The sequence below is a fragment of the Argiope bruennichi genome, chromosome X1 (assembly GCF_947563725.1).
Source record: "Argiope bruennichi chromosome X1, qqArgBrue1.1, whole genome shotgun sequence".
Taxonomy (NCBI): Eukaryota; Metazoa; Arthropoda; class Arachnida; order Araneae; family Araneidae; genus Argiope; species Argiope bruennichi.
Window position 1 is genome coordinate 60,008,461 of NC_079162.1, and position 14,315 is coordinate 60,022,775.

Sequence of the window (14,315 nt, forward strand, 5' to 3'; positions counted from 1 at the left end):
CAATCATTTTTAAAAGGTAATAAAAAAAATATTTGTATGAATTTGAAAAGTATATGACGCAATTGATAACTTACATTTTTTTCATTTGAAACAGCTGTTTCAACACTTTTGGTTTTATTTTTTACTTCACACCAAGCTTTAAAAACAGCTGAATTGAGCTCAGAAGCACTTGAATAACAAGAGTTTTCAGTCAATACAGAATTTAATTTCCAGGACTGTTTCCGATTATATAATTTGCTCTTTACCCTAAAAACATATATATATAATTTTAAAAATAACTAGAAAAATTGAAGCTCAGCTTTAAGAAGCTTTCTGATTTAAAAATAGGTGTGTATACTTCAAAAAAAAAAAAAACTTTTATATTTTAGAATATTTGTTATAGCAATCATTCTAAACAACAGCTTTTCTGAAATATATTTATACAAAGGACAGGAACATGCCTAATTTGGAATTACGTGCAAAAAGGGCTGGAAAAACAAATATATTACTTAGAAATATTAACCACAAAGTCTTAGGAAGTGAACAACAGGAGTTTTAGATACTGCAATATCCATTTTTTATTCAATTCAACTTGCTTTCAATTGAATATAATTTATATCATGAATAAGAACCCTAATGATGCTACAGTTCACCCATAGATTTTATTTTTCACTTAATCAGGATGTAAGTAATTTAAGAAATAGTGATTTCTTAAATTATTAGAATATGTAATAATTAATGAATATTTAAGAATACTGATTTTCTGTAATTTTGCAATAAATTCATAATATGAACAAAATGCCTGAAAAGACAACAATTTAACAACTCAGCTTTGAATAATTGGTCTACATTGAGGATTAATGGATGTAACCTTACACCAAATATCATAAAATTCCAATTATATACAAAAGTTTTATATTTAGTTTGAAAGACACTCCAAGCACATAAATACTGCCATCAGTAAAAATCAACAGATCTTTTAAAGGTTAAAGAGATAAATGAATTTTACAGTACAGTGCCAATTGAGTGCGATTATATTGCATTTGTTGCTGGTTTCAGCTACTGATGAATTCATTTATGATAGAGACTGCTTGTAGTGCATATGTTACTGTATATAACTGTAGCGTATACTGTGAATACATTTGAAATTCGGCATTCTTTAGAATGCCGAAAACTCGTTGACAACGCATGAAACGATTAATATTTCGCCCATTTCTTAAGCATTCTATAGAAATAGAATGCTAAGGAAATGACGAACTGGAAAAATGTGAAATACATCTATGATGGCCTTGTTTTACTTTGTATTTCTACTTATAAAAAAGATGAAGGTGTATGCCTGTAAGTTGCCTAGAACTATGAAAGAACAATGTAAGGCTTCTATAATAGTACAAGTCATAAAACTATCAAAATTTGATGCTTGAAAATATTTTACTGAAGAAGATATTAAGACCAATGTTATATAAATTCTGGTCGCCAAAGGTGGCTGATAAGAAATAAAATTAAGTTTAATTCAAAGTAAAATTATTTCCTTTCAAATTGCAACAAGTAAGTTCATATCTTATTTGGTTTTCTTTAATAAGAAAGGCATGAATTTTGTTTCAAATATCTTAAATGTTTTCTAAGTATTTTGAAGTAAAGACTTTTTGATGGTAATCTTTCGATATATTTTCGAAATAACACTTTTATTTTTGAGGAATGAATGTCTTTTAAACAAAAGCTTTATCACAACTTGTTTTTCATTCTTTGCCTGAACAGCATTTGTCATTCAGACAAAATAATTGTTTTTGAAAGTATACAATTATTCTGATATTTCATATTTTGTCTAAAAATACTAGGCATTCTATAAAATGCCTATGTAATCTATAGAATGGTGTGTTTCATAAACTGCCAATAACATATAAATATAAAAATACAATCAAAGTGTATAAATAATTTCATTTTTGCAAAGTCTGGAATAACCTTCAATAACCTAGAATAACAATAACCTTCAATATTTGCTATATAGAATCAAATATATTGCTATATGATCAAAATTCTATTCAACAATAAATTATTAGTTAATAAAAAAAATTAATAAAGAGTGCCACATAATGAAAATATCAGAGAAGTCATATCAATATTACATAAACATCAAACTTAGAAATTATTTTTATCTTTTTCTCATGAAACAAAATTTGGAAAAATGCTTGACAAGACAAATTTATATGAACTCGACACTTAACAATCTCTCAAAAGACCTTGAATCACTTGATGAATTTAAATAACATTTTAGATATGAACAAACATTTTGCATTTCTCAGATTTGGTAGATTTCCATAATGCAATTTTGCTTTAACAATTAATAACAAGGAGACCCAATCTAAACATGTTCCGCTTATAAGGTGCTCCTCATTAAAAGTAGAAAGAATTATAAGAGAAGATAACTATACCACAATTAGTAAATTAATAAAAAATACCTTCTGTTCAAAGAAATAGATGAATCATCACTAGTAATTGATTTCATTTCATCTTTAGAGTTCTCTACATAAAAAAAGAACATTTTAGAAATATTACTCTTACGTACACAATAAACACTCTAAATTAATATTATAATTTATAATAAAGATGCTACCACATTTATACATGGTATAGTAACAAAATCATATTTATCTGGGACATTTATGCTATCTATAACATAAGCTGTTAGATATATATATATATATATATATATATATATATATATATATATATATATATATATATATATATATATATATATATATATATATATATAACCAATGTTAAGTAAGAAAAAAGTTTGAAAACGAAACTAAAATGAAAACGAAACAAAAACAGTTTCGAAATCGCAACTAAAATTTATAACCTATTTAAACTAAAACCAAAAAAAGAAGAACTTCATAGTATTTAGAGAGCGCAATTGCAGCTACTTCTAAAACACAGATGAATTGATACAAAAGTATTAGAATCAAGTTAATAGGAAAAACAAAAAATCAAAAAAAAAAAAAATTTAAACCAAAAAAATTATAAAAAATATAAAAAAAGAATCCGGCCTGAAGACTTTTTCAAGGGTCACCCTCAGGCAGGGATTCAAAGAAAGGGATTTTTTCTGTGAGGAAAAACAGACATTGTCTAAAAATGATTCCTCGTGACCCGAAAATCCCCTGAAATTATGCTCAAGAGATATACCATTTTAACAGAAAGGAAATATAAAACAACAAATAAGAAGAAATTAACCACAACAAAGTAAAAATACAAAAACAAAAATAACAATAAAAACAAACAATTAAAAATTAAAAACGAAAAGGCCAGTACATACCATTAACAGTCAAGAAAACTTTAAACTATTGATTGTGATTCCCTGTTTTTAAAAAACTAGCGGTAAATTATGTAAACAGATGTAGGCTCCCAGCGCCATCTATTGAGTAATCCAATAGGCAAGGAAAGTTCTATTTTTATTTAAGCCAAAGGATTAATCCCAAACCATACCTTGTTTAATTAAAAATTTAATTTTTAACTGTTAATGGTATGTTTAACTGTTAATGGTATGTTAATGGTTTTCTTGACTGTTAATGGTTTTCTTGACTGTTAATGGTATGTACTGGCCTTTTCGTTTTTAATTTTTAATTGTTTGTTTTTATTGTTATTTTTGTTTTTGTATTTTTACTTTGTTGTGGTTAATTTCTTCTTATTTGTTGTTTTATATTTCTTTTCTGTTAAAATGGTATATCTCTTGAGCATAATTTCAGGGGATTTTCGGGTCACGAGGAATCATTTTTAGACAATGTCTGTTTTTCCTCACAGAAAAAATCCCTTTCTTTGAATCCCTGCCTGAGGGTGACCCTTGAAAAAGTCTTCAGGCCGGATTCTTTTTTTATATTTTTTATAATTTTTTTGGTTTAAATTTTTTTTGTTTTTCCTATTAACTTGATTCTAATACTTTTGTATATAATTTTTTTTATTTGGTTTAATTTTTATATGGTTTTTTTTTATTTTCCTATTAACTTGATTTTAATATTTTTGTATGTAATATATATATTCAACAATGCAGATGAAAAAATATGTACTATTTCTACTGTATTGTTTTAAAACAAGAATATAACTTAAAAATATTTTGAAGTTTGTAAGTTATTAGTTCATTAGTCTGCTAAACTTGTGCAGGTATAATGATATAAAAGTGAGATTTAATTTAAATCACACATTTGAAAAAAGATTCATAATTTGAACTTTTGTTGTATGGACACTATGTACAAAAAGACCACAACTAATATTTGTTTCATTCATTACAGTACATAAAATTTGCTTTAAAAGCATTCAATATTTTTATAAGAGTTTCTTTGAAATTTCCATCAAGAAGTATCCTTTGAAAAAATCTCCATACCTAATTAGGAAATTAACTATCATTTAGAGAGATCTAATACACTGTTTGTTCACTACATCATAAACTGCAATAATTTCTTATATTAAATGAAAAAAGGTTACTTTTATTTCAAAATACTATAGAAAAGTAGATACAAAGCATACATACCAATATTATGCATGTTAAGATCAGAAGGCTCTGAAACAGGCATAACCAGAGAAAGTGAGGTTCTCTAGAAAATAAAAACTTTCAGTATTTTTTGGCATATAAAAATCACAGGATATTTTAATACTATGAATTTATGTTCACAGAATAGCTGAAAAATTTCATTGTCATATCAGTTATTTTAATTTAATATCTATTAGTGAAATAAAGAATTTATTTTTCATTTGCTTGAGATTAAATTTAAAATTACTGCTTAATTTTAGAATTCCAGCTTCTCCACAAAAAGATATTAGCAATTATTACATTGCTGGAAATTGTCTGATAAAAAGCTATAGCACTTCATATAAAATCAATCTTGGTTATAAAAAAAATCATAATTTCAAATCTGTATAGTAAGTATCTATGCAACAAGAATACAAGTATATAATCATAAAGAAAGCACATTTCATTGATTTGATGTTCAAAGAGGCAGTATAAAGTTTATAAAAAAATCATGAATTTAGCCATACAGTAATGGCTACTCCCCATTAAAACAAGATACTATATGAAATCTCCTATGATACTGTCCAATATTCTGAATGCTAGCCAATCATAACAATGCTTTATGAGACATTGTTACATAAAGATATTGCAACAATATAGTGGGTGTTTTGTACTAATAGGGCTGATAATGATACATGTGAGAGGTGAACCAAAATTAATTTTACAGCATAACAGAATGAATTTAAATAAAAAAAAAAATCATGCATATTATAAGCAAAATATTAAATGAGTTTTCTGCTAAGGAGTGTTTCATACCTTAAATACTACATATGACTGACATAAATGTAACTCTTTTATTTGTGATAAAATAAATTATTCTTATATTATAAACAGGGAACTATAGCTTTGCATTTTAATGTCACACAATCTCTATATATTTATATCCTCTTTAAAAATGACAATTAAGCAAAATTGTTCAAACGTACATGCTTCACTTTAGCCTGTTAAAACTTTTGTAAAAGGTAGGAACACATTTTGTGCTACAGTTTTAGTTATTCTTCAATTAAATGATATAAAATATTTCATGTTTTATTCCGCCACATTTACAGAGGTATTATAGGAAGAAGAAAAAAAAAACCCTTTACTTTTAAAGTTTCATAAAAACATAATATTTAGCAAGGACATTGTGGCTTTGGCAAATATTAAAGACAAAATATTATAATCTAAAAAAATATCTTCATAGTATTTTAAAACTGCTATTCATTTTCACCATAATTATCTATCAAAAATAAAGGTTAAGTCCCTCAAATATTTCAAAAAACTAATTGAAAAACAACAGTGAATGTTAGAATTTAAATAGTAAGCCTTAACAAGTTATACTTCACAAATCAGTTTTTATTATCTTTGTGTACTTTCATATATGCCTATTTAAATAAAATTATTTATTTAAAAATAAATGTAAATATATAAAAAAAATTCTATTGAATCTTAAGCCCTTGAAATGCAATTTACTTTCAGTCAGACTGCTCAGGCAGACAATTTAATTTTTTTAGTTTTAAGAGGAAGGATTGGATTAGAAACTTGTTAGGTTTTTTTTTGCTTGTTTGTTTATTTGCTTTTGATTTAAAAAAAAAACTTTTTATTAAAAACCATCAACTCAATAATTTCTGACGACTGCAGCTCATCATTGTCAGTTTATTCAATAAAATTCATGAAGAGCTAGATTCTTCATTTAAATTCAAAGGGTTAGTTCTAACTTTGCTTAATTTATCCTTGGTTAATAGAAAAGTGTAATCTTTGCTATTAAAGTGCATTCATTAGCTATGTTTCACTCTGCAGGTGTAATAATGAGCTCCTAAGATAAACAGTGCATTTCAAAGAATTTCCAGTTAATTTGACCAAAAGTATACATGATCCAGATTTATACTTTTGGTCAAAGAGAGTTGGATAAGATCAATCTAAAAATCATAACTTACATTTTCTAATGATGCATTCTCCAAAGACAAGTTTTTAACTTGATTGGTTACTTCATTTAAATCATTTGCTTGCTCTTCTAGATTAACAAAAGATTTCATTTCATTGTCTTCATAATTATCTACCAATAAAAAGTCATTTTGGTCTATATTCTTATTGACAGAATCCTCTACTTCTGGTGTAATTATATCGATTTCAGTACTGGAGTTGACTAATGAGTTATCATCTATGTCATTAATTACAGATTCAACTATATTTTCACCATCATTGAAAGGCAATTCAAAGTTTGTAAACTCTGTACTCTCTGTGAAAACATCAGTCCTATTTTCATCAGATAAATCATCATGAATCTCAATATTATTGTTTTTGTCATCACTACCTTCCTCATGAGAAAAAGTAATATCAATATTTTTCTCAACATCAGAATCATATGAAATCTTCTCCACTTCATCTGAAAATCTAACTCGTTTTACAGACTTTGTGGGTTCAAAATTATTTTCTATTGCAGTCGCTGTTACAGATGAATTCCAATCAAGTGAAAGCAAATGCTTCAGAGGATCTGACACAACATCTTCAGGTACTTCAATTATGGAATCCATTATTGTAATCTAAATAAAATATAATAATAATTAAACACTGATTTCAAAAGGTTAACAAAAGTGGGACCTGAAGAAACTGAACACATCTATAGAGCTGAATATAAACAAAAGTTAAAAAACACCTAAGATACAATACATAATTTCAAATGAAAAAGGAATAGCAATTCAATCATATGTAAAAGAAGCAGACTAAAGAAAAGTATGCATCTAAAAAGTGCTTCTTAATAATGGCCAGAGATATAGTTACATATATAACCAAAATGAACTGATATACTGCATTGTTTTGAATGGATTATGGGTTTCAATGTTTTAAGCAATGAATCAATAATACTTTTTATTCAATGTATTTCTGTTAATCTATTCAAAGTTTGCTTGCATATTAATTTAAAATTAGATCATAGCATATTCTTCTTTTGAGGTATATTATTTACAAGATTTGAAGACTTTTGACTAGGAAGGTAAATACAGCTAATGTCCTTCATAAACAAAAGATGCACTTTGAGGTTAAATGACTGTACAATTACATAAATTTTTTTTTAGATGTGAAGATTACACATTGAGAGATATAACCAAAATACTTGACAATAAGGATTTCAAATGGTCTACAGTTTCATTAATGAAGACTCAAACTTTGCAATAGGTCCCTGAATAATTAAATATTTTAATTATACTAGATCATGGAAGATACATATTTGTATTTTGATAATTTGCTTTCTAGTCATTAATTTGAAAATCAATAAAATCCAATTTGATTTGTTCTAAAAAGTCAATTTAAGGCATCTGAATTGGTAAAAATTTATTTTTTCTGAAACCTAATATTTTTAAAAAGAAATTTCACATAGTACACACAATTCTTCTTACTGACTGTATACTTAAACAGAATATGTGCAATGCAATGTAAATTTATCATAAAACTGACACAGCTGAATAAGAAAATTGAGAACTAATCTGATTCATGCTGTTTGGGATATAGAAAAAAAAAAAAAATCTGATGCTAATTTAATCAAATTTTTACAATTCACTAACAATGTAGAAACAATATTCTATATATATTAAATGAATTCAAAGGCAATTTAAAAGCTAAAAATGAATTATATATAATCAATATTGTAAGGTTATAATGCTTAAATTTTCTCAACCCCCCAAAAAAATTTGGCAATCTACTATTAATTGAAAAGATTCTTGGCAGCCTTGCCCATGCACACAAAATGAACTTGAATTTGAAACTAGAACAATTAATAATTAATAACAAATTAATTTTATTCATTAATTTTTTCAAAATACTGTTATTTATTTACATAAAAGAATATTAGACAAACACTAAAAAGAACATTTTCTCAATACAGCAAAACATTAATTGAATTTTGAAAAACTATTTAGCAATAAAGTAATACATTTTCATGACTTCAATCTCAATTTCAAAATTGTCAAGGCAGGATCTGGCACAATATGTTACAAAACTAACTGATGTACTAACTTTATTTCTAATTCTATCAATTACTTGATTAAAACTAAGTAAAATTTCAAAATCTTATTACATGATCAATTACTTGAAAAAATTGTTTAACCTAAAATAATTATTGCATTTTTTAAAAAACAAATTCTACTGAAAATATGCAAAAAAAAAAAAAGAAAAAAAATGCCAAATTAAGATGCACATCCCACAAAGTGAAGCTTCTTTAAATAAGTATGATGTAATGTTCTTTATGTTGAAAATTTAGTTAAAGAAAATCTGTAATCCATATTATTTATATAAAAAAATACAAATAAAATGAAAGCTGCAAAATTGATGATATCTATATAAAATGCCAAAATGTTGTTCAGGCTTTTTATTATACTCCCCTATTGCTTACCACAAAATATTTCCTAGTTCTTAATAAACTTGGCAGACCGAATTTATGCTGGTGGAATGAAGTAAAATCTTTTATATAAAATACATCTTATGAAAATTAAAAAGAAAACCAATTAATTCTGAAATATATATTAGAAGTTCATAAAACTTTAAAATTAATTTCCAGAAAAGAGAAATCTAGAGGAGTATGATTCTTTTAACTTGGAAATTCTGTATGGAATAAAAACTATTTTCATTCATTGATTCTATATAACAATTCAATAATTTGAGCAATGAAAAATGCCACTGATTACTTTAAACAAAATACTTCTGACAAATATATTGTAAAACAAAAAAAAAGTAAAGTAAAGTAAAACTATAAGACACAATTGATCATGGGTAATGAAAATATAAGTTTCACTAGCCTTCTTGGAGCTGCTTTATCTTTAGTACATTTTTTTTTACTTCTCATTTCATTCAATAATATTTTCTTTGGATTGTGTAACATCCTTTTTCATCCCAAGAAAAAAAAAATTATTTGCATCCCCAAATCCTCTGTTTTATATCCAAGAAAAACATTCCATTTTCATCACTAAGTGCAAAGTTCTTACTCTTTCAAAAAATAAATTTAATGCCTTTTCAGCTTTCAAATGTTATTATTAGTGTGATTTTAAAAATAAAATGTTATTTCCAACATTTGAAACAAAAAAGTAACATACATATTCTTTTCAAGCTATTAGGAAGATGAAATCATATATATTTCATAATAACATCTTGGAAAATCAATCTTAAAAGTGTTTCTGCATGACATTCCAGTTACTTTTTTAATTAATGATCAAGCAGTTCATTTTGAATATTTTAATTCTATGTATACTATATTACTATAACCAATAAAGTATAAAGTAAACTATAAAGTAAAATAATAAGTAAATAATTAACTAAAAATTATGGATATTTATAAAATATGATTTTCCATTATAACTACTCACAAATCTGTAATTACAAAAGTTGCAAATTTACTAAAAAAATTTAAATTCCATAAACATATTAGCAACAAAATTTAAATAACCAAAACTGATAAAATTTTTGAAAAATGAAATTCACAAATAATTTTTTTTTATCACCACACATATTATATGCCATAGATTAAAATTTTGTTAACTTTTTCTGATGTAGAATTAATAGCTGAAATGGCATTGCTCACCCTACAGCTATACTTTTGAGTGTGAGAAGAAAAGAATATACTTTCTGGGCTGTAACATCATTTTGATTTTGTACTACGAGCTGAGGAACATCAAATAAAAAATAAGAAAATAAAGCATCTAGTTTTCTAGAGAACAAGTAACAAATATCATTTCTGCTAAAACAGTCGTGTCATTTACCTGCAACTTTTGTCAATATATATCCAAAACTATATTTCATGCAAATTACAACTATAATCAATTCACAAAGCAAATAATATGTCATAGAACATGTTAAGTCTTTTGATAACAATTTAGAATATGGCGCTTACTTTAAAATGAAAATGCATTTAATTTTTCATTTTAACATATCTTGTATAAAATCATTATTCGTTTGCTACTAATAAAAAACGCATATGACAGAATCATTAATGATGTGAGATGTTTACAATGTCGTGATCTGTTTCTGCTAACAGTTAGATTTAAAAACTGCCAATAAAAATTAATATGTTTATTTTGTTTTTTCCAAAGAGTATGGAACCTAAACAAATACAGAAAACGATGTTTTTAATTTCAGATTATGATGACTTAGCATGTTTACATCTCCCATAGAAACAAGCCATGTTGTAATATACCTTCAAAGTTAAAACTTGTGTACCGTATGTTACGAGACGCTCAACTATTTGAAGATGCAAGAGAGATAAATCATTTTCGAAAGAACGGTTCAAACAAACGAATCATCTAACGGCCGTATTTACCAACCGCAGTTAAACATACAATTCGCTGCATAGCCATCAAATAGGTATTCGCCGGACCAAACCGGTTGTCAAATTTCCCATTTTTTTTTTTTTTTTTTCCCCAAATGTTTTACGGACGCAGTTGTGGACTTCGCGATGATTTCGAGAATTTTCGTTAAATAAGTATTGTTTAGAATCATAAAGAATCTAGCGTCGCTGCTTTCCTGTATTTAAACTGAAATTGATCTGTTTTTGTTCATTAAATAGTTCTTTGAAGAAAATAATGAGATCGTTGTCTGAACACATTTGTTCGTTCGCGAACGACTGTGTGGAACTTGCTATTGTCGACTGCACACTCCTTGAGGTTTGCCTACAGGCACGACCTCCGTAATACAAGGTCGTGCTACAGGAAGGATGAGAAGGAAGAGGGTGTGGAGGGGTTGCAATATCACTCGGCAAAAGAAGGGCAGCTTTGTAGGAAGATTTTTCATCTGTCGTTCACTATTTTCATCGTTTGATTGAATTCGTTCTCAAACGAATGTTTGGTCTCCTCTTCCGTTGTTGAACGAAAGAGCAGGCAATGAGTTAGAAGGAACGGGTACTTGTGATTTTGATTGCTTTTCAATTATTCAGTTGCTTTAGAGGCGGACGAAGAGTTTTTCTTTTTGAAGACAAGGGATTTAATTTATTAATAAAATCTAAATGTTTACCCAATTAATACTTTTAACAATGGCGTTAGCTGATTGTTGGTGATGCCCACCAAATTCTTAGGGCGAGGCTCGTAAAAAATGTTTGCTCATCATCTATTATTAATTATATAAATACTTCATTTTCTAAGATACTGAATTACTATTTATAATACCGTTAATTGGCTATAAAATATATTATAATTTAAAAGGAATTCAGAAATAATTCAATATTTAACTACATTTTTATTTAACGCAATGAAGAGAGGACTTGGCTATAGGGATCTGTAGTTTTATTTTGTGCTATTCAGTTTGGCATTGTTTCTCTGAATAAATTTATTTTTCCATCTTCGAGAATATGATAACAGTGTCTGCCTGTCTATATAATTATAATGTCTTTGAGTGGGGACCTCTAGGAATTTTTCAATCTTGCCACTCTTAAGTTATGTACTATTTCCAATGTATGATCATATATACATTTTTTAAAGAATATTTTAACATGATGATGTTTATATATAGACGATATATCCAATCTGAGATGAAAAAAATTATTCAAAACATTGTAAACAGATTATTTGGCAAGATCTTCCAGTTGCCACGTAGTTATTTCTTCAGTAACTGCAGCTACGAAAGGATTTTTCAAAATCTAATTTCGATCTTTAAAGGAATAAGAATAATTGAAATTTTATAAAGTTACTCAATAAATTTGGAGCATATTATTCCACAAACTTTCTTTATACAATTTTAGAATTCAAATAATATCATAACACACCATAGACTTTTAATATCAAGACATAATTTGTTAATTACTTAAGCAAAAGTTCCATAATTGGCAAGTGAATTTTGCGTTTTGTTAGTGCTAAAACTGCATACCAAATTTCATTCATCTAGCTCTTTCCAATTTTTTTTTTAGTTATCACGTTATACAGATCGAGAGCCAGTCATAATTTCGAATGAGATTTTTCTTGAAGGGGAGGGGAAGACCTGATGACGTACAATATGAAGAGATTCCTTAAACTGTATGGAAGTTTTAAATAATCGTAATTTTCAAAAAATGGGACTTTAGGAGAATTACATGCATTTTTTTTTTTTTTTTCAGATTTGGTATACAAGAAAATAATAATTATCATTTTTTTCTCTTTTTTCCAAAAAGAAAAAGAAAGAAAAAAAAAAGAAAGAAAGAAAGAAAGGGAGAAATATCTTTCTTTTCAAATAAGTTTCTTTCGAAAAAAAATAATAAACTTTAAAAATAAACTTTTCAAGGTTCTTTTTCTTTGTATTTCTCAACGTATTCAACAACAACAAATTGTATTTTCCCGATTGAATCTGTCTACAAACAAATGTAAAATTTTTACACATATGATAGGCACTAACGTAGCTTTGACTTTTCCAGTCATATATTAGTTATATATCCTTTATGAAAATGAAATTAAATCGGCATTTGACATTTTGCTCTTTTAGTTCTCAATGTGAAATAATAAAAATAATAAGCATCTGCTTCTAAGGCTATAATTTGAAATAATATTTGCATACAAAAAAATAGATATATCAGGAAGATGAAAGAAACTCTGACCTATTCAGTGTGTGAGTGTGTGTGTGTATGTTTAAAATATATATTTTGAGCAGTTTCGTGGCCGAAGAGAGAGAAGATACTTTGACTTTTTAAACTCCGCTTTACTCCATCCCGGGAAGCATAATTTATGTACAAGCAAGAAGCGACGAGATACGTCAATCTACAGCACGACACAAGAGCAAAAGAGAAAAGAGCCACAGAGATATTTTTCCCGATGATTATATACCATAAGATTCTGATGGGGATTTCTTTACACATGTCGATTTAGGTAAGGGAATTATAGGTATCTTTTAAAAGAATTTGTTTAGATTGACTGAGTTTTATCCCTTTACTCGGAGTGTGAGAATTGCTGATTTCAGCAGTTTTACAGAGCTCGTATTGAATTAATTAAATAAAAAAGTTGGAATTGGATCAGGAAATAAGAGAACATTTTCGAATGACGTTAATGTGAGTTAAATTAAGATAAAAATTTGGAAGTTAATTAGTATTTTAATTGAATATATATATATATATATATATATATATATATATATATATATATATATATATATATATATATATATATATATATATATATATATATATAAATGTTAAAGAAAAAAATTTGTAAAGTCGTTTTAATGAAATTTGGCAAAAAATTTGATATATTATTACTTAAACCAATTAATAAAGGAATTAAAAAAGAAATTAGACGTTTAATTTTTGATACGCTAGACAAATATAAAACAAATGTTCTTCAAATATAATTTGATATTATGTATGATGTTAGTCAAATATGATTGATGTCATACTTAAAATAAACTTAAAGTAAAATGTAACTAATCCTTTAATGCACTAACAAAATCTACAAATAAAAAAAATATTAAAAAAATTACATGCATTATATTATTATTGCATTATTTTAAACACAGAAATACTAAATATTTTAAACTTATAATAGATTCGCTTTAAACATTCTCAAGCAAGTAGAATTTCTTATAAAATAGGATCAGCACTTTATTCCTCATTATTCGTCATGAATTTAAATCAATATATAGCCGTAAAAAATATAGAGACTATAACATTTTATCTCTAAGTATATCACAAGAAACCTAAGACACTCTATGGAATTAATAGATATATTATCCAAACCTTAAGATACTCTTTGGAGTTAAATTATCCTTTGACTTTTCAGAAGATTTTTGAGAATAGTAAAGGATGATGCTCACTCCATTGAGAGGAAGTGGGGGGCGGGGACCCTTTGAAAGGATC

At 26.6% G+C, this 14,315-nt stretch overlaps 1 protein-coding gene across 3 annotated transcripts in view; it reads right to left on the reverse strand.

Annotated features, from left to right (window-relative positions):
• The window catches only part of LOC129959133 (microtubule-associated protein 9-like), a 36,675-nt gene extending 25,515 nt beyond the window's left edge, over positions 1-11,160 (reverse strand). Inside the window, exons 1-5 of one of the 3 annotated variants that reach the window (XM_056071957.1) lie at positions 10,704-11,160; positions 6,460-7,065; positions 4,505-4,568; positions 2,436-2,499; positions 75-246 (exon numbers count right to left, since the gene is read on the reverse strand). In XM_056071957.1, the coding sequence (XP_055927932.1) occupies positions 75-246; positions 2,436-2,499; positions 4,505-4,568; positions 6,460-7,056 (897 nt within the window). In that variant the 5' untranslated portion in view covers positions 7,057-7,065; positions 10,704-11,160. The other 2 variants (XM_056071956.1, XM_056071958.1) reach the window with 2 other exon arrangements.
• Between the last annotated feature and the right edge of the window lie 3,155 nt (positions 11,161-14,315).